Source organism: Amblyomma maculatum, chromosome 10 (assembly GCF_055883805.1).
Source record: "Amblyomma maculatum isolate TAMU_Amacu chromosome 10, ASM5588380v1, whole genome shotgun sequence".
NCBI lineage: Eukaryota > Metazoa > Arthropoda > Arachnida > Ixodida > Ixodidae > Amblyomma > Amblyomma maculatum.
In genome coordinates, this window is record NC_139353.1 from 83,476,424 (window position 1) to 83,498,135 (window position 21,712).

A 21,712-nucleotide genomic window follows, 5' to 3' on the forward strand; every position below is an offset into this window, starting at 1 on the left:
ACTGCTTCAATGGACGCTGAAATGACACTAGTCAAAGTGACGAAGCGAAGCCCCTAATCTTCGCGCTCTCGCACAGCACGCGCAAAGAAGACAAAAAGGAAGAAGCGTACCTCGCCACCTGCAAGAAGCTGGTGGCATCAGTCAACAGAACAACGACAACTGCATAAGGACAAGCCATCCTCCAGCGAGCCTTATACCGCAGTTTTGCAAAACCCCGGCTTTTTTCGTAGCCCCGGGATGGACGGCAACCTTTCAGACACGGGTGAGGAGCACGTCCCGCAGCCCACGTTTTGTCGACGGCAACGGCGCCGCTCACGACACGCGTCCGGCTCGAGTCGCAGCTGCAGGGGCGCCTCGGGGCCGGATGGTTCCAGCATGTCCACATCTATGACGTCAGTGACGTCGGTGGGCTCGCGAGTGTCGCGGATAGGTCGGGCCGGCGCGGGCCGTTCGGAAGAAGACCTCTCTTCCGAGATGGATAGCTCCGAGATGGACGCCGACACAAAGAGGTGAAGCGCTGGCGCATTTGCGACTACAATGGCGCACGCAGCCGGGCTTTTTAGTTTTGCTGGCTGCAAAGTTGCGGTTAAAGTTATGTGCACGGGTGACAAACTTTAAAGGTCTGTAGTCGAAGGTAGTCTCTCTGGTCATAAAAGTGGCAACCGCTCAGCTTTGGTGACAGTAAACTCCCAGCTCCTTGCCCATTCGTGGTCGAAAAAAAAAACCAATATTATAAACAGGTAAATAAACCTGAAATTAATTATTCACCGTCCTTGTCGGACTGTGACGCAGATCTTTCGGTAATCGCAACGAACCAGAGGTGGACATAGAGCGAACTTCTCGAAACCTTCCGTCCAAATGGCCATCATATCTCTACACGTTATACAACACGATTCAAACACTCGCTGAAAATGACTCCAATAGTTCTAAATATTTTTGCTTGAATGATTCTTTTTTTCTAGAAGCATTCATGCAGGAAGCAATCTTTCTAAAGAGGCCGTAGCATAAGGTTCACAGGCGATATTTCACTCGCATCAGTCTATATAGGAACGGTGTTCGCGTTTAACTCGCGTGCAGCGGAACATTCCATATGTCTAGCTGTGCACCTTAGCCCCGGCACATTGCGCTGCTCCTAGTGGTAACCCCACGAACCCTTTGAACACGTGAAAATCGTGCAGCGGGAGCTCTGACGTTCCGATCTGTCTTTGGCAAATATTTGGAGCGCGCACTTGCGTCCACGAAACGGCACCTGGAGGCTGGGCCAAGTGCACGCCGATTTCCGAAGAGGTAACGCTCGGCGCGCAGTTACGCACGTGTGCGCCTCGCGGGTCGCCGCGAGGTTAGGCTGCAGATCAGGAAGCAGATCAGTACAGAAAGTGTTCCACTAGCCCCCCCCCCCCCTTTTTTTGACAAGATCAGCGATCAGCGGATCAACAGAACTGAACGTTGCCACCAACGACTAAACACTTACTTGAGACAAGGCCTAGCACGGCGGCGTGACAGCCCGAGCCGTTTTTACTGGATATTAGAGAGATTTAGCTTACCGTGATCCGCGATCCGCTACGCTGATCCGCCACCGCGCGTTCCACTGCGCATGCCCAGATCCCCTCGACACCGATAGATGGCGCCACATACTTGATGTCGGCACATAAACTACCGCGTCGGGGCCAATCAGCTTGTGCGCCCCGCCCACTCGCGGTAGAGGGTCATGGTGGCGGATCGCGGATCACAATAAGCTACATCTCTCAAATCTCGGAGATCGCCGAGCACATCCAAAAGATCGTACCGGTTAGAGTCCATGTACCTTCCTGGATCCATTGAACGTTTTGGTAAATCGCAGCAAAGAATAGCTTGGATTAGCAATAAAATGAACGGGATTGTCAGTGCGTGGGGTAATGGTGTGTCTTTTGGTGGTTGAACGGTGCATAATCCTGGACACCATGGGTGTGTCCGTGGCTACTGAGAGCCAGGGCGTAAAATTAAAAAGGGATGTCTTAGCTCTCAGAGATGCGCTACGGCGCATGTCCTGGCGGTTTGTGAACGTTGCACTTGGTGTGGCGAATTTTTTGGACTATAGGAAGTGATTGGTTGCCCACATTCGACGGGAATTTCAGGCAAAGGCTTCCTTTTTCCAAGTGGTGAACCCTTGGAAAGCCGCGCGCTGCATGCATGTCGCAGGACCGCCGGTTTCCATTAGATTGACCAGCTGGGTAGCCTGGCTGCAGCGGGAATCGAACCCGCATGTTCCCGCAGCCAAAGCGAACACCTATTGAAGTCCTCCCCGGGAGAGGAAAATCACTATTGTAATCTTACGGCTGGTTCACTTGGAAGCGTGCAGAGTGAGTTAGAGAAATAACTCGTTACTGACATTCTGTGGAAATAAAGAAGAGGAAATGGGCATGGGCAGGACATGTAGTGCAAAGAGAGGATAACCGATGGTCACTTAGGGTAACAAACTGGATTCCAAGGGAAGAAAAGCGTAGCAGGGGGCGGCAGAAAATTAGGTGGGCGGATGAGATTAAGAAGTTCGCAGGGGTGAATTGGAGAAATATGGGAGAGGCCTTCGCCCTGCAATGGGTATACTCAGGCTGATGATGATGATGATGACTTAGAAGCGACTGAGCGAACGCAGCGGCGAGCGGCAGCGACAAAGTGAAAATTTCCAACGTGTTGGATGGAACATCGTCGCTAGCGCCGCTCTAGCTGCCGCGACAGCTGAAAATAAGATTTCCCGTCACCGCGGCAAAAATCGCTTGCATGTGAAGCAGGCTTTAGTCGGTAGCCGCGGCTGCTGGCGTGACTTTTGCCCCGCAGCGAGCGCAGCTCGCAGCTGCTGTGCCTGGGCTTTGAATGCGGTTTGGGTGGTAGGTGCCGTGCAGGACTGGCTGGTGAACATGGAGTCAGTAATAGGCTCCCCTGCCTCATCGGTTTTCATGTTGGAATTTTGGTCGATTCTACTGCGGTGGGTGCTCCGAGGTTCGGGCGGGAACGCTCAGGATGCTTGTCAAGCCCCGCGGATGGAATTAGCGAGACTCAATAGCTTCGCCTGGAACTTTCACCTTCATGATGATGATGTGCCTACGGTGACGTTCGGCTTAGTCCCAACCAGGGTCCTATAGGTCCCGGAGCGAGGCCAAGCTCGAGCGACGCGGCGCCTCAAGGCAAAATGGGCCGTGGGGGCCCGAAACATTGGAAGCTCAGGGTCAAAAATCGTCTGTGCGAAGTGCTCACCTTCACGCTATAGTCTTGGTGGTGGAATTGGTCGGATTTTATGGCGGTGGCAAATGTCGCCATCTTTGCACGAAGCTGACGTGAAGCGCGTCCGCGCTGCACAAAAGGCGAAACCAGAAGCATGTGCCAAGTTAACAGATTATATTTAACGCCTATAGTCATGATTGTGCTTGGGCACTGGCCTGTGACAATGATTGATGGGCACGTGCATCAGCGAGATCGGTGGCAGATGTGTGACGTGGGATAACATGGAGGACGAAACCGATTCCAAAACGCGGCCAACGCCATCTATATATTACATCACGGAGAATACACTGCTGTCCTGCGAAGCATTTTCCACTTTCCTGTACTCCCGATGGCCAGGGACCTTCACGTTTTAACTTATAAACGCAGGATGATCTGCGTCGGCGGCAGTTCTGTAGTCGCTTTCCACGAGGGATTCCTGGGTTAAGGTCCGCTCCACTCTAAAGGTTTCTGTTTTAGTCCGAGATCGACGTATGCAAGCCACAACAACCTCGGTTAACACAGTCGAAAAAAAACTACAGAACTGTGTGAAAAATACGACAAAATATCCTGCAGTTCTGTCGTAACCATCAGATTTTTATGTAGTTCTGTAGTACTTTTCTGTAGTATATTTCTGCTGTCTGTAGTTCTGTAGCACTTTTCTGTTGTAACTACAGAAACTTTTGATGTTACTACAGAATGCTTTGTTGTCACAACAGGTTTCCCGTCAAAAACCGCAGAGAAATTCTGTCGTAACATCAGAAAATTTTCTATAGTTTTTTTCCGACTAGTATGACTGAGTAGTGCTTTAGTAATAAATTTATCTGAAATTTAACGTGGTTGGAACGAGGAGGAGCAGCAAAAATTTATTTAGTAGAGGCTTTAGATGAGGGTTGGGAGGTGTTCCCCTCCTCGCTGTGGGTTGCTCGGTTAAGCCAATGACACCGTGCGAAACACTGAACTATTCGTGGGGGACACGTTGATTGTGACGTTTAGAAACGATCGGACGGCAGGGGTGGGGGCGACACGTGCAGCCGCTAACAAACAAAAGCCCACAACGACAACCAATCAACCTCCAATTTAGATGCGCATGGCTGACTTTCCGGTGGCTTGAAAACCTAACTCTCGCCATTGGCACTTGATCCCAAGCCCTCTGCAGGACAGATGGGCACGCAACATATAGTCCATGAAGAGTATTTCCGTCTCCTCAAGGGTAGGGACCCTCAACTTCTTTCTCCTCACCGGTTGCCTCTCAGCGAGTTAAACGGTGATAGTTACCGAAAGGTGTGTCTGAACGCAACCTAAAGGTAACATACACTCACTGAAGGCAGGAAATGATACGGTGAAGGTAAATGAATAGTGTTGCCATTGTCATGGCATCACCTCGTGGCTCTGTTCAAGGCTGGTTTTGCGGTTATTAAGAAATAAAAACACTACATAATGTAACCTAACGGGGAACACTCCCCAGGAATGAGCTTGGTAGCTTATTGTAATGTTGCGTTTAAAAAATAGCGAAGAAATGAAGTTTCTATTACAGGATTCGAACAGATGATTTAATCGCTTATTGCTAAGGTAAGTAGTGTAAATTCTTTGCGCCACTGAAGCAAACGAGTACGGCCTGCTTTAAACCCGCTATTATTTCTTTTTACAATATTTCCGCTATCTGTCGCCAGGTGACGCTGATCAGAGGACCCTACCGTTGACGGAACGGAATCGCGCGTCCAACGAAGGGCCATATGATGCCAAGCGTGTTAAAGGGGTACCTTCTGAACGTGTTGTGGTGTGTATAGCTTGCATGTGTTAGGGATGTCTACAGCCCTTGCAGTAATAATATTTTGTTTTAATTAAACAGTTCAAGCGAGGAAGAAAAACTTCCTGCGGAATGAAAAAGAGCTGTTAAGGGCACTATCGTGTCTACTCTTAAGGCGAAGTTTATGTGTCCTTCCATTATTTTTTTTATTCCTGCAACTCACAGTACTCCGTAAAAGACCATACCTCGACCATGTCGATTTCCTCCACAATGACTGAATTTTTTTTAGTTTCCTGCCATGCTTCCGATCATTTTAATGCAGTCCTGATTTTTCTTTCCGTGGGTCTTTATGGACTCCTTATCATATTTGAAGATCCGTTCAGTGACCTCCAACTTACAGGGGAAATAGTGCGTGTACCCTTTACTCAAGTGATATATAGAAGACGACGTCATACTTTGCAGCGCCCTTTTTGAGTTTCGCACCCAGTGCTCTGTCCATCTGGACTGACTTTTTATTGTAGGGTGCACGCAACAGGAAGGGCCATTTTCAGCGCTCACTGTGCAGTATACGCTCTTAATAAGAGACCCTGCTGTCTTGAAGTCGGTAGTATACTAGTTTAAAGGGCATGAAGAGGAACAGAGCACTCATGAAGAAACGCCTCCCCTACTGAGTTAAATGAAGACTACCTATATGTGGTTCGGGACATGAAGACTCATATACCAAGACATCCCACATTGTTTAGTACCAACTACGGGTTATACTCTGTCTAAATATCCGGAGAACATGAAAATCAGTACATTTTGTCAATATGTCAGCTAATGACATTTGAAATCGTCTGGAAGCTGGTGTTCAAAATATTTGCAGGGAGCCCACGATATGCTTCTCTCAGTAACTTAGGGCGTGGTGAATTAACAAAGCATTAGCAGCGATGAAAATAGGAAAAGCAGTAACTAAGCAATTCAGCAGTAACATCATCTCAATTCATAAAACTGGGACGCTAAAGATTTGAAAAATCACAAAGCAATCAGCTTACTATATGTTACGTACAAGATGTTTACTAAAGTACCGGAATCGTGGAAAAATATCTTAATTCATAAGAAAGGAGACGCTAAATATTTAAAAAATCACAGAGAAATCAGCTAACTATCCGTTACGTACAAGACGTTTACTAAGGTAAGCGCTAATAGGAGCAGGGCAACCTTACACTTCAGTCAACCGAAGGATCAAGCAGGTTTTCGAAAAGGATACTCTACCATTGACCATACCTATAGTATGAACCAGGTGACCAAAAATTCTAAGAATGTATCCGGCCCCTACGCATAGCATTCATTTATTATGAGAACGCATTTAATTGAGTCGAAACTTTGGCAGTCATGCATGTACGTATTGAGAAATTAGGGCGTAGAAGAGCCATTTGTGAAAGTATTGTAAAATATCTATGGTGGCTCCACAGCAACCATAGTTATCCATGCAGAAACTAATAAATTTCCGTAAGGAAAGGTGTTAGACTAGGAGAAAAGATTTCCCAATACTATTCAAATCTTGGTTATTCAAGACTTGGGGCAGTTAGAGATAACAGTTGATGGAAAATACCTCAGTAATCTTCGATTCGCTGATGGCATTGCTTTGCTAAGTAATTCGGGGGACGAACTGCAGATTAGGATTGATACCTTGGACAGGAAAAGCAAAAAGGTTGCCCTAAAGATTAATATGCAGAACACTGAGGTAATGTTCAACAGCCTTGGATAGGAACAAAAGTTTGTCAAAGGTGGCAAGGCACTGGAAAGTGTATGCGAATATGTGTACTTAGGACAGGTAGTAACCGCAGATCCGGACCACGAAAGCGAAATAACTGGGAGAATAAAAAAAATTGAGATGGAGCGTATTTGGCACGTACTCGCAGATTATTGCTACCAGCTTACCGGTACTATAGCTCAAACGGAAGGAATTTAACTTTAACTTACCGGTACTCAGCTATGGGGCTGAAACCTGGAGGTTAATGATAAGGGTTCTGCATAAGTTGAGGACAACGCAGAGAGCTACGGAACGGAAAATGATAGGTGTAACATTATAAGATAAGCGTGCATAATGGGTCACAGAAATATCTCGTGTTGATAAGATCATAGTGAAAATCAACAATAAATGGGCATAGGCAGGACATGTAGGGCAAAGAAAGGATAATCGATGATCACTTATGGTAACAAATCGGATTCCAAAAGAAGGAAAGCGCAGCAGGGGGCAACAAAAAATTAGGTGGGCGGATGAGGTTAAGAAGTTCGCAGGGGTCAAGTGGATGCAGCTAGCACAGAACCGGGTTAAGTGGAGAAATATGGGAGAGGCCTTCGCCCTGCAGTGGGTATAATCGGGCTGATGATGATGATGATGATGATGATGATGATGATGACAAATATGCTGCAAGGGAGCAGATAATATATCGGGGAGCACTATATTTGGCTTGGCTTTCAGGTCATCAACCCTAGCTCGTGTGCTTTTTTTAAGGACGTGAGGAAGAAGAAGACTTCAACTTGAAGAAGGGTCATGAAAGTTCGAATTTTGGCTTTCGGCATGTAATGGGTTGAACACCGAATGTTCAACCCTTAACAACACCACTTAATATGATCCGTGTGGACAATATTTATGAATATCGTTTGTTACAATTAACTAGTACAAGACCGGATTAGTTGGGGCAATGCGGGAGTTTCTTTCGTCCTGCAGGAGGTACAGTCCGGCTAATGATGATAAATTTTACTGGTGTCGCCTGTCCACGAATTCACATTTCTGCGCCCGACATCCGCGAACGCAGGCTTCGCGAGCCGTCGTTCAGCATGGTGCCCGAGATGAGTGGCTGTCTCCTCCAGCTGGCCGTGGACGTGTGCCGCAAGCTGCGCGAGGGCGGCGACACGCGTAACGTGCTTCTCTCTCCCTTCATGGTGGCCAGCTCGCTGGTGATGCTCCTGCACGGCTGCGAGTCACACTCCGCTGCCGCCGATGCCCTGGGCCGCGCGCTGCATGTGCACTGGGCACCCCTACGCATGGCCCGCGCCTTCGATCGCCATGCGCAGGCCCTGTTCGCGCCCTTCCGAAGGCCCAAGCTGCGCGCGCACCGCTTCTCCTACACGTGCTTCATGTCGCTATTCTACGACCATAGCGTCCAGCTCACCGCCACGTACCTCCAGCTGCAGGTACAACATTACGAAAGGCCACGAGGGCCCCGTTCTGACCGCGCGTTGCTCTCCTGCAGAGCAGGCCATTTTCCCTGAGACATGCTCTCGTGACACAAACGAAGCGGAGCGCCTTTAAAACTTTTATGGAGCAGCACCTCCATTTTGTGCCTAAAAAACTTCCGAGCCGTGCAAAAAGAAAAATATGTCTCACTAGAACGTTTAGCTTTTATAAACCAATTAAACAGAGACAGATATGTAGCTTGCACTTGCTCGCTGGCCGCGCCAAGCACTACATAGTTCATTGTGGTAGCCCAGCGTCTGCCCTTCTCATAAGATATATTTTCTGGTAACCGGTATAATGAGGTAGCCACTAGAATGGTCTTGGAGGGCTAGTGCAGCAGCCAGTAGCCACGCTTGTGGACAGCCACCTCGATGTTTCTGCCCATGCCCAGTCGCGTGAAGCTCATGCGGAGCTAGATAAATTATAGCGGAATCCAGCAGGAAATTCAACTTTCTTATTTACGTCACTGTACCGCAGGAGCGACTGTCGTACCTGCTGGACCGGCGCGACTTCGCGCACAGCGCAGAGCAATGCCGTCTCTCCATGGACGCAATGGCGCGCGCGGTCTCGTCCTTCTCGTTCAAGGCCGGCCAGGAGATTTTCCCTCACGGTTCGGTGGACGAGAAGACCCTGATGGTGCTCCTGTCCTCTATCCGGCTGGAAGGTACGTGGCGGTACGCCTTCCATGCGACATGTGGGGACTTCCACGAGACGCCCCAAGCCGCCATCACCGTAGGGATGATGCGCCAAAAGGGCACCTTCCGCATGTTCCGCTGTTCGGAGCTTGAGGTTAGTGATGTCCCCATCTCCTTGCCTGCCTTTGTTTATCGTCTGTCGTCATGATATATATATATATATATATATATATATATATGTGTGTGTGTGTGTGTGTGTGTGTGTGTGTGTGTGTGTGTGTGTGTGTGTGTGTGTGTGTGTGTGTGTGTGTGTGTGTGTGTGTGTGTGTGTGTGTGTGTGTGTGTGTGTGTGTGTGTGTGTGTGTGTGTGTGTGTGTGGTTTGGTTTGGTTTGGTTTGTGGGGTTTAACGTCCCAAAGCGACTCAGGCTATGAGAGACGCCGTAGTGAAGGCCTCCGAAAATGTCGACCACCTGGGGTTCTTTAACGTGCACTGACATCGCACAGCACACGGGCGTCTAGCTTTTCGCCTCCATCGAAAAGCGGCCGCCGAGACCGAGATTCGATCCCGCGCCCTTGGGAACAGTAGTCAAGCGCCGTAACCACTGCGCCACATATATATATATATATATATATATATATATATATATATATATATATATATATATATTGTGAGCCTTCCACGGATCTTCTTTCATTTGTACATACCATAATCTTTTTTCTTTTGTACATACCATCGTCATCGTCCCGCGGCGCCGGCTCCAGCACGCGCCTGGGTTCACCATCAGATTTAAAACGCTGACACGGCGTACCTTGCCTTGCCGTCACGACTTTGGCGTCTCGACCTGGCCTTCTTTCACAATATATATATATATATATATATATATATATATATATATATATATATATATATATATATATATATATATATATATATATATATATATATATATATATATATTATTGGTAACAGGAGATGTCTGCCTGGTGGTGAGCCTAGCATGCTACTCCTGATGATGGTGACAAAGAGGAGAGGGAAAGGAAAAACGAATGAAAAAACATTGGTGTCGCACACTTTCATACACACATAATCATACACAGATGAATTTTAAAGGGTATCGATCAACCCTGTGTCCTTGAGAAAAGGCCTTTGTAGCTCGCGCAGCCGAAGACTTATCGCACCAAGGTCCGAGGACATGTTCAAGTGTCCTGCGATGTGCAGTAAACCTTTGGCAGGAGGAGGTTACCAAATGTTCAAAATCTTCGCACACATCACATGTAGAGGACAGAGGGCTGCTAGCTATACCTTTTTTTAGCTTTTGTTATTCATCTCAGAATATGACGAAAAAATGTAAAAGAAAGAGAGAGGGAGCCCGGACCAGCAAAGCTTTGCCAGGCTTAATCCAATTTAAGATAAAAGAAAAGGAGCTAAACGCCCAAAATAAAAAAAAATAATAATTTAGCTATACCTATTTTACATAGTATTTGTGTTATTCTAATGCTAACAACTGTCATCTTCAGTTTTCCTCAGATGAGACAGATGAGGAATAATTAACTGAAACTACACTATTCAATAGCCCATGCAGCGGCACTAAAAGCTAGAAAACGTTTGGAGCTCACACTCAGTGGTGGTTACAACTATACTCCGCTGGCTTATTACATGTGTGGCGGCAACGCAGGTAACAGCGCTGGAGCTGCCTTACGAGAACCGAGATGTCTCGCTAGTGATCCTGCTACCAGCGCGTCTGGACGGGCTCGCATCGCTGGAGAAGCGCGCAACGGCGGCACGGCTTCTTCACTGCGTGGCTATGCTGGAGGAGCGCCGGGGAGTCACCGTGTGCATGCCAAAGCTTAGGCTGCGCCGCGTCACAGACCTCTCACCTGTGATGCGAGCCTTGGGACTCGGAGTGCTCTTCACCGAAGAGGCAAGGTTCAGGTAAGCATTGTTAGCGCCTCCACTTCGTGAGTGCGAACCACTCAGTGGTGTACTGGAGCTACTAGAGGTCCGACTTCCCTATGAACATGACCACGTTTATTGCTCTGCTGTCATCGTCCCTTCCCAAGTTGCCAGATGCATTTCGGGCGGGGCCTCATGACATTTGCTTCAGTAGTGACACTAATGAGGTCCCTATGTGACAGGCTCAATCCTTGGTGGCCACAGGATGCGAGTGGACCATTCTTATTTACCTTGAGATGTAGGGGTTAGTGCCGAAAGTGGCATTGTCATGCAAGTCTTACCATGATATTCGTTTCATCAGTATGCCTATCTTTATCGTACCAGTTAAACTAGTTAGCTCTTAGCCACTGCGGCGCGGCGGCCCAGTAGTTAAGACGCTCGACTATATATACTGTACCGCAGTGCAAGGGTTCGATCCCTACCACCGGCGGCTACGTTTCGATGAAGGCGAAACGAAGAGGCGTCCGTGTTCTGTGCGATGTCAGTGCACGTTGAAGATGCTAGGCGGTTCAAATTACTCCCTAGCCCTCCAGTGTAGCCCTTCTTTCTCTCTTTTCGCACCTTCGCTTCAACCTTCTTCCCTCCCCTTGCAGCGCGGTCAGGTGTCCACGGAAAAACCTGTCACAGATACTGAGCCTTAATCCCTTTCCTGTAAACCAATCGTTATTATTTTAAAAAAATCAATCGCAGAATGTAAGGCGGGGATAAAGGTTCTTTCGCGTCGACTCTTAAGTCGAATATTGAACGTCCCCTTAACAAACCGTATACAAGCTTGCTAAACCATGCAAACCCGTGCGTAACACAGCTTTCGCTTGTATAACTAGTACAATTAATGCTGAAATTATCACCATTTCAATTGTAACATCAATATAAATGTTCTAATCCGCCGATGGCCACCTAAATCTTACTTTCGGTAGCGGCGCAGTAAACGGAGAAACCTGATTTGCTTGTAGGACCTGCTTCCAATTGACGTTTTGTGCGCACCAAATATATAATGTGATTATAAAGTAACTCCGCCACTTTTGGAAATAACGTTAAATTTAGTTTATTTTGTAAGCAAGCAGTCAGTAATGTAAATAGTCTACTATGGAAGAAGGTATTAATGCAATCTCATAGCAATTTTCACTGGTCGCTTCGGAACAGATTTTCTTGCTCCAGGATGAAGAGTTCGAATTCCACTGGTCGACGAAGGTAGGTTGCGCGTGTTCCGCTGGTCGTTTGGAGCAACTCGCAGTGATCTGGCTCGATCTGCCGACCAGAGTCGAATCTCGGCTGAAGTTCTAGTCGACATGTCGCCAGTTGTGAAGGTTGCTGCTGTTTTCTTTTTCTGCTTTTTGTCGTTTCAGAAATATCGTCAAAGGACACAGGGCGTTGCCCTTTTCTTGTTTTTATTTTTTTTTGCGCGCGCGTATATCGATGTCAGCGTCTATCGAAAAACGTCTACAGCGATAAACCGTGCCTATTCATCAATCGCAACACATTTTATCGCTAGGATACGTATTCAACTTCCGGAACCGGTTCAGCATTACTTCCGACGTGCTCTCTTCATTCTGTTGGTCGATCAAGGCTGGCTCGCTCTCTGGGGGTTTGGGTCGCTCTATTCCGGTTCGGGCCCCCAACTCCAATCGACCACTCGAAATAGGCATAACTTTTCTTCCAAAGTAATTTTGCCATGCATCTTGTAGACGCTTGGCAAAAGAGGTTTCGTTCGGAAAGACCTTACTGCGACGACTTCCGCGCATGGCCAGGTACCTCAGCAAAGCGGAAGGCGTGCACCTGTCATCCGTGCGCCACGTGGCTGTTCTGCATGTCAACCGCAAAGGGGCGCGCCAGAGTGCGGAGAGCGCGAGAGAGTTCACGAAGCGGCCCAGTGAAGTCTCGTTGATCACATCACCAACAAGCACGACGGGGAGCCTGGGGTCTCCGCTGCCGCTCGACTGGTCGTCGGCCGATGTGGAGAGTGGCACCGACGAGCCGTCCTCGGCGCAGTTCGTGGTCGACCGGCCGTTTATGCTGCTCGTCCTCAAGCGCAGGCCCGACATCGTCCTCCTGCTGGGCTCGGTCAAGAAGCTCACGACGCCCCAGCTCTGACGGGGCCGCATATGGTCGAAGGACGATGTTAACCGTGATGAAAAACGATGCGTTCATTGGATCATAACATTTAACCGGAACAAATTCAAGCTCATTTCGTTTCGCCTCTGACTCGTTTTTGCTTCCCTTCCATTCAGTCATCGAAAATATTAACCAATTATTAACGTTAATAAATGAAAATCAGAATATACATCCTCCGCCCCCAATCAAATCCATCTCATCTATGCATTTAAAGCCGTCGAAGATCGCGCCGCCCCTTTCATTCACCTCCAGAATTCATCCAAACTCATTGTGTCGTCTTTCAAACCAAATGTCTAAGGTTATGAAGTCTTTCCAAGCATCGTTGACGCGCATCACAGGTCTTTATTACAGCTCACTCGGTCATGAACCGTATTACTGCCCACCCTGCCACGCGTATCCCATAGGAGTGGCCATCCTCTTCAGCGTAATCGTCCACAGGATCAACCACATCGCAATGTTCTCAACCTCCTTGTTTCCACGAATTGTTTCAGACTGGAGCGGCGTATGCCATTCCGTCTCTACCAGCACCTACCTACGATATCTTTCAACGCCAGTATAATTGGCAGTCACATCATTTTTTTTGTATGAGCTTGATAATTACCCCGCCATGAACTAAGCATTTAGGCAAAAAATTCAGGAATGGTATATAAAACTGTTCCCGTTGCGAGTTGGAAAACATTTTCTCACCACCTGTTCTGTTGCTCCATTAGCCACATCACATACATAGTGGCGGGCCTGCTTGCTCCCATTATTGACGCCACTTCGTTTCGCTGTTGATCCAATTGTATGGTGATTTTGCATTAAAATAAGTTTCACAGAGAACGATTTCAGGCCATACGTGTATCCCCATCGTGTGAAGTACGGTTTGTGCAAAACTGCTAGCGGGTACTTTTGGACCACAGCGGCAGACGTGGAACGAGTGGAACGTTCTGTATTACACTAATTCTGCGTATAATCGGCATAATTGAGCGGGTGGAGACAGTCACTCCCGTCTCGCAGTAGAAAACTGTCGGCTGTTTTCTACCGCTAACCAAAAGACCGCATCCTCAGAAAAAAACAACCTGGCGTTGTTTACAAAATCGCGTGCTCCGAGTTCGCAGATCCTTATATCGGCGAAACAAAACACCTCCGTCAGCAAATATTACAACACAAAAATGACGGACTCCGCCACGTGTTTGGAAAGGGGAAGCAAAGGCCACTGCTTGCTACTGCGGGCTTCGCACTTCAGTCGCCCCTGAGGAAGGGACCGAGTTGGTCCTGAAGCGTCCGGTTTTAATAAATATTTTTGGTTGGTGATAGTGTTTCTCAAACTTTTATTTCAAGAACCCAACCAGGCGGATTTCCGCCCAATATATATGTTCTCGTTAACGATTAGCTGACTGACAGCTATAAACAATGAGTGTGCTGCAATCACACTCGATAACAACTATCCCATATGACTGATGCAGCCTAGTTTAAATGCTGTTCACAATTAAATAATGGCTCTTAAGGAAGGCCAGCAATTTGCGTACTGGAATTGTATTCGACATAAGCCATCCCGTGATATGATTTGCTATTAGAACCTGAAGTTCAATTGTTGCTAACAATTATCTAATTAATGGCTATTAATTAGCACTGGTAACTATAGGTATTTAATGCTCGATATAAGCTATCCCATGATATACGACATCACGTTGTAGGCTAAAGTTAAAATAACTATATGTAACTAATTACTGAATATTAATTAGGACCAGTAATAATTAAAATGGAATTTTCTTCAACATAAGCTGTCTTGTGATATGACTTATTTTAAAGTTCGTGTTAATCCCAATTAACTAATTAACAGCTGTTAACAGTCTGACAATTAGTGTATTGCAATTGTACTCAGTGTAAGCTATCCTTTGATATATGGCTTGCCATTGTAGCTTAATGTTCAATTCTTAATTGCAATGAACTATAACCTGTAATTAGTGCAGTAGAATCGTACTCAGTACAATTTTTAATCACAGTTAATTATGTAATGCAATTAAGACTTGAAAAATAAGCAAGTGCAATTACAATCGGCATAAGCCATTCCACAATATGACGATGTTGCGGCGTAACTCATTTTTGTTCGCAAGCAATTAACTATTTATTGAATATATATATAGTTAGTGCTTATAATATTGTTAGTGCAATTATACTTGATGTAAGTTTTCCATTGATATGCGTGGTATTGTACTTAAAATGAAGCACACTGTACGTATTCTGCACAAAATGTGCATCAGCCAAGTAACGCTAGGCATTAAAACAATGCGTCGGCAAATAATATTTCCTACTAAGAAACGTCGCTTTGATTTAATTACAAAGCTGCGATCCTCCCAAAAAAAGGTAATGTTCTGTCAGCTAATACGGTCAAATTCTCCTTTTACACCAACCTGGGACCAAAATGGCGGCCCACCAAGCTTGACGGTCGTTTACGGCCAAGATAGGCAACAATGGCATTAAATATCACCACCTTAAGACGGGCACCATGGCATAACATGAAGGTTCCCTGACGATGCCTTTAGTGACACCACCACCAGCGGCGGTCATCGTTTCCTCTATGTCATTCTTCCCCTCTGCCTTCGGGAAACTAGAAGGCGCGGCCGATGAAGGTGAGGCTGCCTGCACGTCCATACCTCTACCCGTGTTTATGCTAAAGGACAAACTGGAAGTGTTCATTGATGATGTGAGAATATTGGTTCTTGTGGACACTGGAGTAACAGTATTAAGAGTTTTAAGAATCATTTAGGTAGGAAAGCAATGTTTAGTGGTGACCGTGACGTGTTATTCCGTTGTGCCGGTGGTGAATCTTTGATCCCACTTGGTGTGTGTTTCAGACGTTGTTATTGCTGGCGTAGAGCTCAGAATTCGCAGTGCTGCCTCGGTCAACGCATGATGTGATTATGGGGACTGATTTTCTGCAAGAGTTTGATGCAACAATTTAGACTGTAGCACGGGAAGGGTTGCTCTGAATTCTTCACTCGAGTTATCCGCAAGAGCCGAAAGGTTAAACTAAAGCATGAATATGTTTGGTGTTAGCAAAGCTGGCTTAAGAATTTTTGCGTAGCAGAGGACTGGCAGAATATCAACTGTTCACATGCGTTGTCTAGTAGCAGTATTGTTTTCTAGCAGTTTAGTAAATAGCTTCTCATGGGGCCTTCACCCGATATTGGAGCATTTGCGCTGGAAAAAGACATGATTGTATGAGATTTATCCGCAGCATTTGTGCGGGATTTCTCTATTCGCAATCAGTGCAAATCGTTTGAAGCTGCAGTAGAATCTACAACACTCACCTGCTCTAAGAAGAGTATCATTGTGCCTCGTTGCGTTGTTCCCGTGACGAGAGGCCGCTCATAAAGGCGAGAGCCTTTACGAGTTCAGGAGCATGCGTCTGTCTGCAGGAAGTATCACGCTCAATCTGTCAATCAAACCGGTGGGGTTCTTTAAAAAGCGTGGCTCCAATCTATGCTGTGAAGATGGTTGGATTACCCACTGCAACGCCACTTGAACATTCACACGTGAGTCTACGAATTCTGCGTCTTTACTTTCCATGGTGTACTGATGGTAGCCTCGAATGAGTTGCTAGACCAGCCTCTCTGTTATGCATGAAAGCGTGGTGACGTCACTATGTGATTTCTATGTTGTGGAGTACTTTTCCAGTCAGACGCAACCGTAACCTTAACTGGGAAAAAACACATGCGAGGAGAACATACTTCGCATGGTTTGCAAGCACCATTATCATACATTACGCAGTTGGCACTTCACACAAGGACTTCAAATGTCTTACCTCTTTCAAAGGTCTGGCATTTTTTGTTTACGACAATGCCACTAAAATTTTCTTGGACGGTAGATATACAGCTTCGATGTAAAAAATAATCCTGCACCGGGAATAAAGCACCTAATGCTCAGATCGCCAGAGAGCGCGTTAAACCACGCTGGGCACGTGGGAAACATGTACCTTAGTTCTTATACATTTCTTACAGAGGAATGGAAGCGGAGCAAAACTTGACGAGCGCAGAGTGCACTCAATGTGCACTGCCTTGTTTCAAAATTTTTTAAATAAGCCCAATGCGCGCAGACCAGATAGTCTCTTAGCGTGCATTGTAGCCGTTCATTGACAGACTCTAAATAGTAGCACTGAGAAGGGCCTTCAAGCATAAAAGAAACTCCTCACACACACGAACACCCGCACGCTTTCAAAATGAACTCGCAAGAAGAGAAAACAAAGTGATTCGTTTCCTATTATTTTCACTATCGTTATCAGGTGCAGTGGCTAATGGAAAATGAGAAACTCGGCGAACTACGATGGAAAAAAAGCAAAACATTATTTTCAGAGCCACTAGATTCCATGGCAAGCCAACGCCAACGTTACTAGTAACGGGCACTGCGAACTGCCTCCAAAACACCTGCAGCCACGAGAAAACGCATCGGTACGCTGAAGCCCGGTTTGACTGCAGCGCCACTCCAGAGTTTTTAAACTGAAGCATCAATATGTTTGGTATTAGCAAAGCTCGCTTAAGGATTTTTGTGCAGCAGAGGACTGGCAGAATATCGATGCGTTTTCTAGTAGTTTAGTAAATAGCTTCTCATGGTGCCTTCAGCAAAGGAAAGTTACTGCATAAGCATTCGATCACAATAGAAAGTCTTTTTATTCTCATTACTTCTTGTTGCACATAGCAATCTGTACAGCAAACAGTCAAACGTGCCTCTTCACACACCAAACCAAAAATGCACTGAACTCTCAGCGCAGTTGGAAAGAATAATAGAACATCACACACACTGCTGTAAGCAAAGGTGCAGTTGGTACAAACAGACAAGAGAAGAAAAGTATGAGATGACATTTCTATGACTACATGCGCATTATGTACATATATCAAATAATACAAGTTTTTTTTTTGAAGCTCAGGACATGGGCCGTCACATCTGACGTCTGCAAAACGCCACATCTGTTAGAAACGCAGACCGCCACAAGGAAAGAGAAATACAAAAAAAAAAAAAAAAAAGACCCAGCACTGCACGCAAAACACCTTATTTACATGACGGCGGTTGTGGAGTGACCCTCCTGCTTCTAGCAGATTAGACAATGTGTCTTAACAACACTGGGTGCCACACACCTTAGCACACTCCTGGTACTGACTAAACATGCGCAATCGGAATAAACTGCTGAGCTGCATCATTCTACTAAATTTCAGTTGCTGTACAAGTTTGTGAAATAAAAAATTTAGGCAGAGTGTGCACATTCTCTCCCCAATATGCTTCTCAAGCAGTTACGTGCCAAAATAAACGTGACTAAAACTGCGATGACTCCTCCCAAAACTGCGCAGGTCAGATAATATGATCACGATGTGACATGCAACACACAACTGCTGACATTGGAAAGCCGATTTTGTCTTTTCAGTAACATCGGTCACACAAATCATTAGTGACCCAGCAGTCAAATAGTGGCAGGCATATAGCACATTTTAAAAAGTTGCTGTTGCTCAAAATTGGACAAGCATTGTGTTGGGTGACTTGACAAGCATACAGTGCAAATCTAACATGAACCAATTAAGCGCACAAATGGCTGCATGACAGTTCCCTCCTGATTTTGCAAATATGACTCACCAAATATCCTATTCCCAAGGTTATAAAAGCACAGAAGCCGGCACGCAAACACTTTCATGGCAAGAAAAAGAAAAGTACACCCGCACCAAATAAAAGTGACTATGCTGCACAAGCAAGGCATAAACACCACCAATGCCCATTCTGTAGTAGCGTCACTAGCCGGCATACTTCGGCGTCAAAAGAAGCTGTCTGAAAATATCCTCTGCTAGAAAAGTTGGTTCTCCCAAAACAGGACAAGAGGCCCTGCAAGACGATGCACCCATCACACTCAACACCACATACGATTCTCCAGCTGCAGAGCCTCGCTACGGCTAGATGCAAAGCGTTGACTACGCTCGCTACGGCTCTCCAGGTGGGTTACATCTCGCTGTCGTAGCCGTACCAGTGATGATGGTCGAAGTGTTGCAGGTTTCACAACAAAAAACAAAAAGTAAGCGCTAGTGAAAAACGACTACTACGGTACCTACAGAAAAAACTGCTGCCCGTGATGCACGGAAGCCAGCAGCAAATGATGGCAAGTAGCTTGGGGAACTGCAACCTACTACTGGCATCAAGGATCATGGGAACTATGTACAGTGAGATGTGCTGACCATGTTTGAAAGTGAGACACACCCCGAGCTGAGCACCGCTCTTCACCTCCATCTCTCAATATTAGCATAAATGCGCCCTTGCAAAAGCACAGAAGAGGCGAGCAGCGAAGTTGTTGTGGTAGATATCGTCACAAAAAGCACATTAAAAAAAAAAAAAGAAAATGGCACAGCAGAAAACAATGTTTTCATGAAGCAATTATATTTGCCATAAGAGTAAACTGTACACATTTGCTGCATTTATTACCTTAATCCACATTTACAGCCACAAAACGCAGCGTCAATACACTTCAAAACAATGCCAGGAAAACGAGACTTCCCATCTACTGATTGCATCTATCCTTTTTCCTGCTCTGTTCCTTGCATCTAGATTTGTACGCTTGTCCAAAGCTTTGCCACATGAGGGCACAGAGAGAAAAAAAACAAGTGGCGAAGTGCTTCACCACACCATGCCTGTCCTCTGGACTCTGCTTTAAATATAAAACACTTCAGAACATAAAATAGCCCACTTTGTAGCTTTTGCACAGACACAAGAAAAAAACTAGGAAATAGTTACCAGGGGGCAGATGACCAGACATCAGGTCCCTAATTACTGTCAAGATGACCACACGTCACCGCCCTTGTGCAGAAATTTGAATTAAGGTGCGTGAAATCAGCTTTCGAGTACACAGAATGCAACACGAGCATCAATCAAAAGTGGAAAAGGCAAACCACATGTAGAGAATGCAAACACACCAAACTAAACAACAGCAAAAAAAAAAAAAAAATGTCATGTAGATTTTGGAAATTTTATTGAGCTGACTTGTGCCAGCGTGATTCCCCTAGCAAAGGGCTGTTACGAAGTGCTGCCCTCTGCTGTTTAACGATAATGAGAACAGAACAATGGGACACTGACGCAACACCGTGCACCAAACATGACCAGAGAAGGTAGCTTTCCAAAGCTACCTCCGATAACAATATGTGAAAGTCCATAATGCACGGTCCAGGGACTACGAGAGTCCCGAACATTTATGGCAAGTCACTTTAATTTACCATTGCTCTTAGAAAAAAAAAAAAACACAAGCAAGGAAAGGTGGAAGCTGGTCTAGCTGCGGTGTTGAGCGGATGATGAACTTATGAAATGCTTACTTACACACACGCACATACACACAAAGATGCACGCATGCAGTGAACTTTTGATAGGACTGCTCAAAACAGAAAAAAAAAAAACTCGTGCACCGTCTCAAGGCAGGCATAAAGCAAATCAAGAGACAAAAAGCAGGACGCTGTAACTAAACAACATGAAAGCAAATGACGCTTCGCTCAACACGATGATGGGGGCGGAGTGGGGCGACGACAGCACATGCACTAGTGGCAACGATGTCTGGCGTCCACTTGTAATGTGACTACACGGCAGCTCGGGAGTGGAGTGAACGGTGGCTCTCGGCGGCGCCTTCTGCCCCCAAACGAAAAAAAAAAAAGGAGTGGCGTTTCTCTCATCTGTGTACACATGCGCCTCTTAATCCTGGTCAAAGGTGAACGTGACCTTCTGTGACTCAACATCCGACAGCCTCTGTCCTGTGCCGTTTCTGCAAAATAAAAGAGAAAACAGGAAGAAAGAAAAAGAAGCGGAAAATTAGGGAGAGAAAGGGAGATGCAGATGAAAAGAAAGGGAAGTAATGAAAGAAGCGGAGAACACAAGAAAATGAGTCACTCAACTCATTTCATAAGAGCTCAAGTTAGCAGTAGCCCACGACATACAGCTGCCTTCAGTATGGATACACAATACCCAGGCATAAAGCCTTCTGGCCTAACAAGGAATTGGCAAAATGCAGGCTTTACTACTGGTCAACAACTTTGTTTTCATAATGAGCTGAAGTGGTCATGCAGTCAGTGTCCATAGGCACACAGATGTTGCGAGTTGACTAAGGGCAGCTGATTATCGACAAGACAAATGAAAACTCCCCCCCCCCCCCCCCCCCGTTACAAGATGAGATCCTAGGATATGATGGCCATCATATTTAAGTGTCTGCAATGTTCATAGTTTAACTACTTTGTTACTACAGGTAATATGAACAGAAATACAGTTTAGCACCTTCACTAAACATGACAACTTTCAGGTGAGTCTCACATTATTTGAAGCAACTCCCATCTGTCAACAAAAGCATTGTTGAGCTAGCAACACAGAGCAATTCACTTGTTTGTTTGTTTGTTTTATTTTTTGCAAAGTTCTCCTCTAGCTGTTTGGGCTCCTCACGTGACCACACAGCCACACATGGTCATAAGGACAGAAAAAATTTCAACAGAGCAGCACACACGGATGACAGATGGGAAATGGAGAGAAAGGGAGGTGGTTCCATTGAATTGAATCTTTACCATTATTAGCCTAGCCATTCTAGAACTCAAAAATATACTGCAGAAAATCAATGCATTCAAGCCACGAATTTAGACTAAGAATTTGTGCCCACTCTCAAAAGCGAGACTCGTTACTGATGATGTAAAGATGTGCGCAATTAATTGAACTCAAAACTTTTCTTTCCCTTCTTACAGGAGGCAAAAAACATGTGGTCAGGCTGCCACAATGGCTGGATTACACACCTGTCCCTGTGCTCCAGACAAGCTAAGAA

The 21,712-nt window shown here is 46.0% G+C and overlaps 2 protein-coding genes across 5 annotated transcripts in view; one reads left to right on the plus strand and one right to left on the minus strand.

Annotated features, from left to right (window-relative positions):
• The first annotated feature begins 459 nt into the window (after nt 1–459).
• On the plus strand, nt 460–12,997 carry LOC146176899 (ipis-1-like). Its single transcript, XM_084581055.1, has 5 exons — nt 460–509; nt 7,789–8,167; nt 8,688–8,999; nt 10,523–10,779; nt 12,549–12,997. The coding sequence occupies exons 1-5, from the start codon at nt 475–477 to the stop codon at nt 12,889–12,891; spliced, it is 1,326 nt and encodes a 441-aa protein (XP_084437181.1). The 5' UTR covers nt 460–474; the 3' UTR covers nt 12,892–12,997.
• Nucleotides 12,998–17,545: 4,548 nt separating this feature from the next.
• LOC146176900 (transcription factor YY2-like) overlaps nt 17,546–21,712 on the minus strand; it is a 34,923-nt gene continuing 30,756 nt past the window's right edge. For all 4 annotated transcript variants that reach the window (XM_084583015.1, XM_084583014.1, XM_084583013.1 and 1 more), the window contains one exon: nt 17,546–20,674. In XM_084583015.1, the coding sequence (XP_084439141.1) occupies nt 20,605–20,674 (70 nt within the window). In that variant the 3' untranslated portion in view covers nt 17,546–20,604. The remainder of the gene's footprint in view (nt 20,675–21,712) is intronic.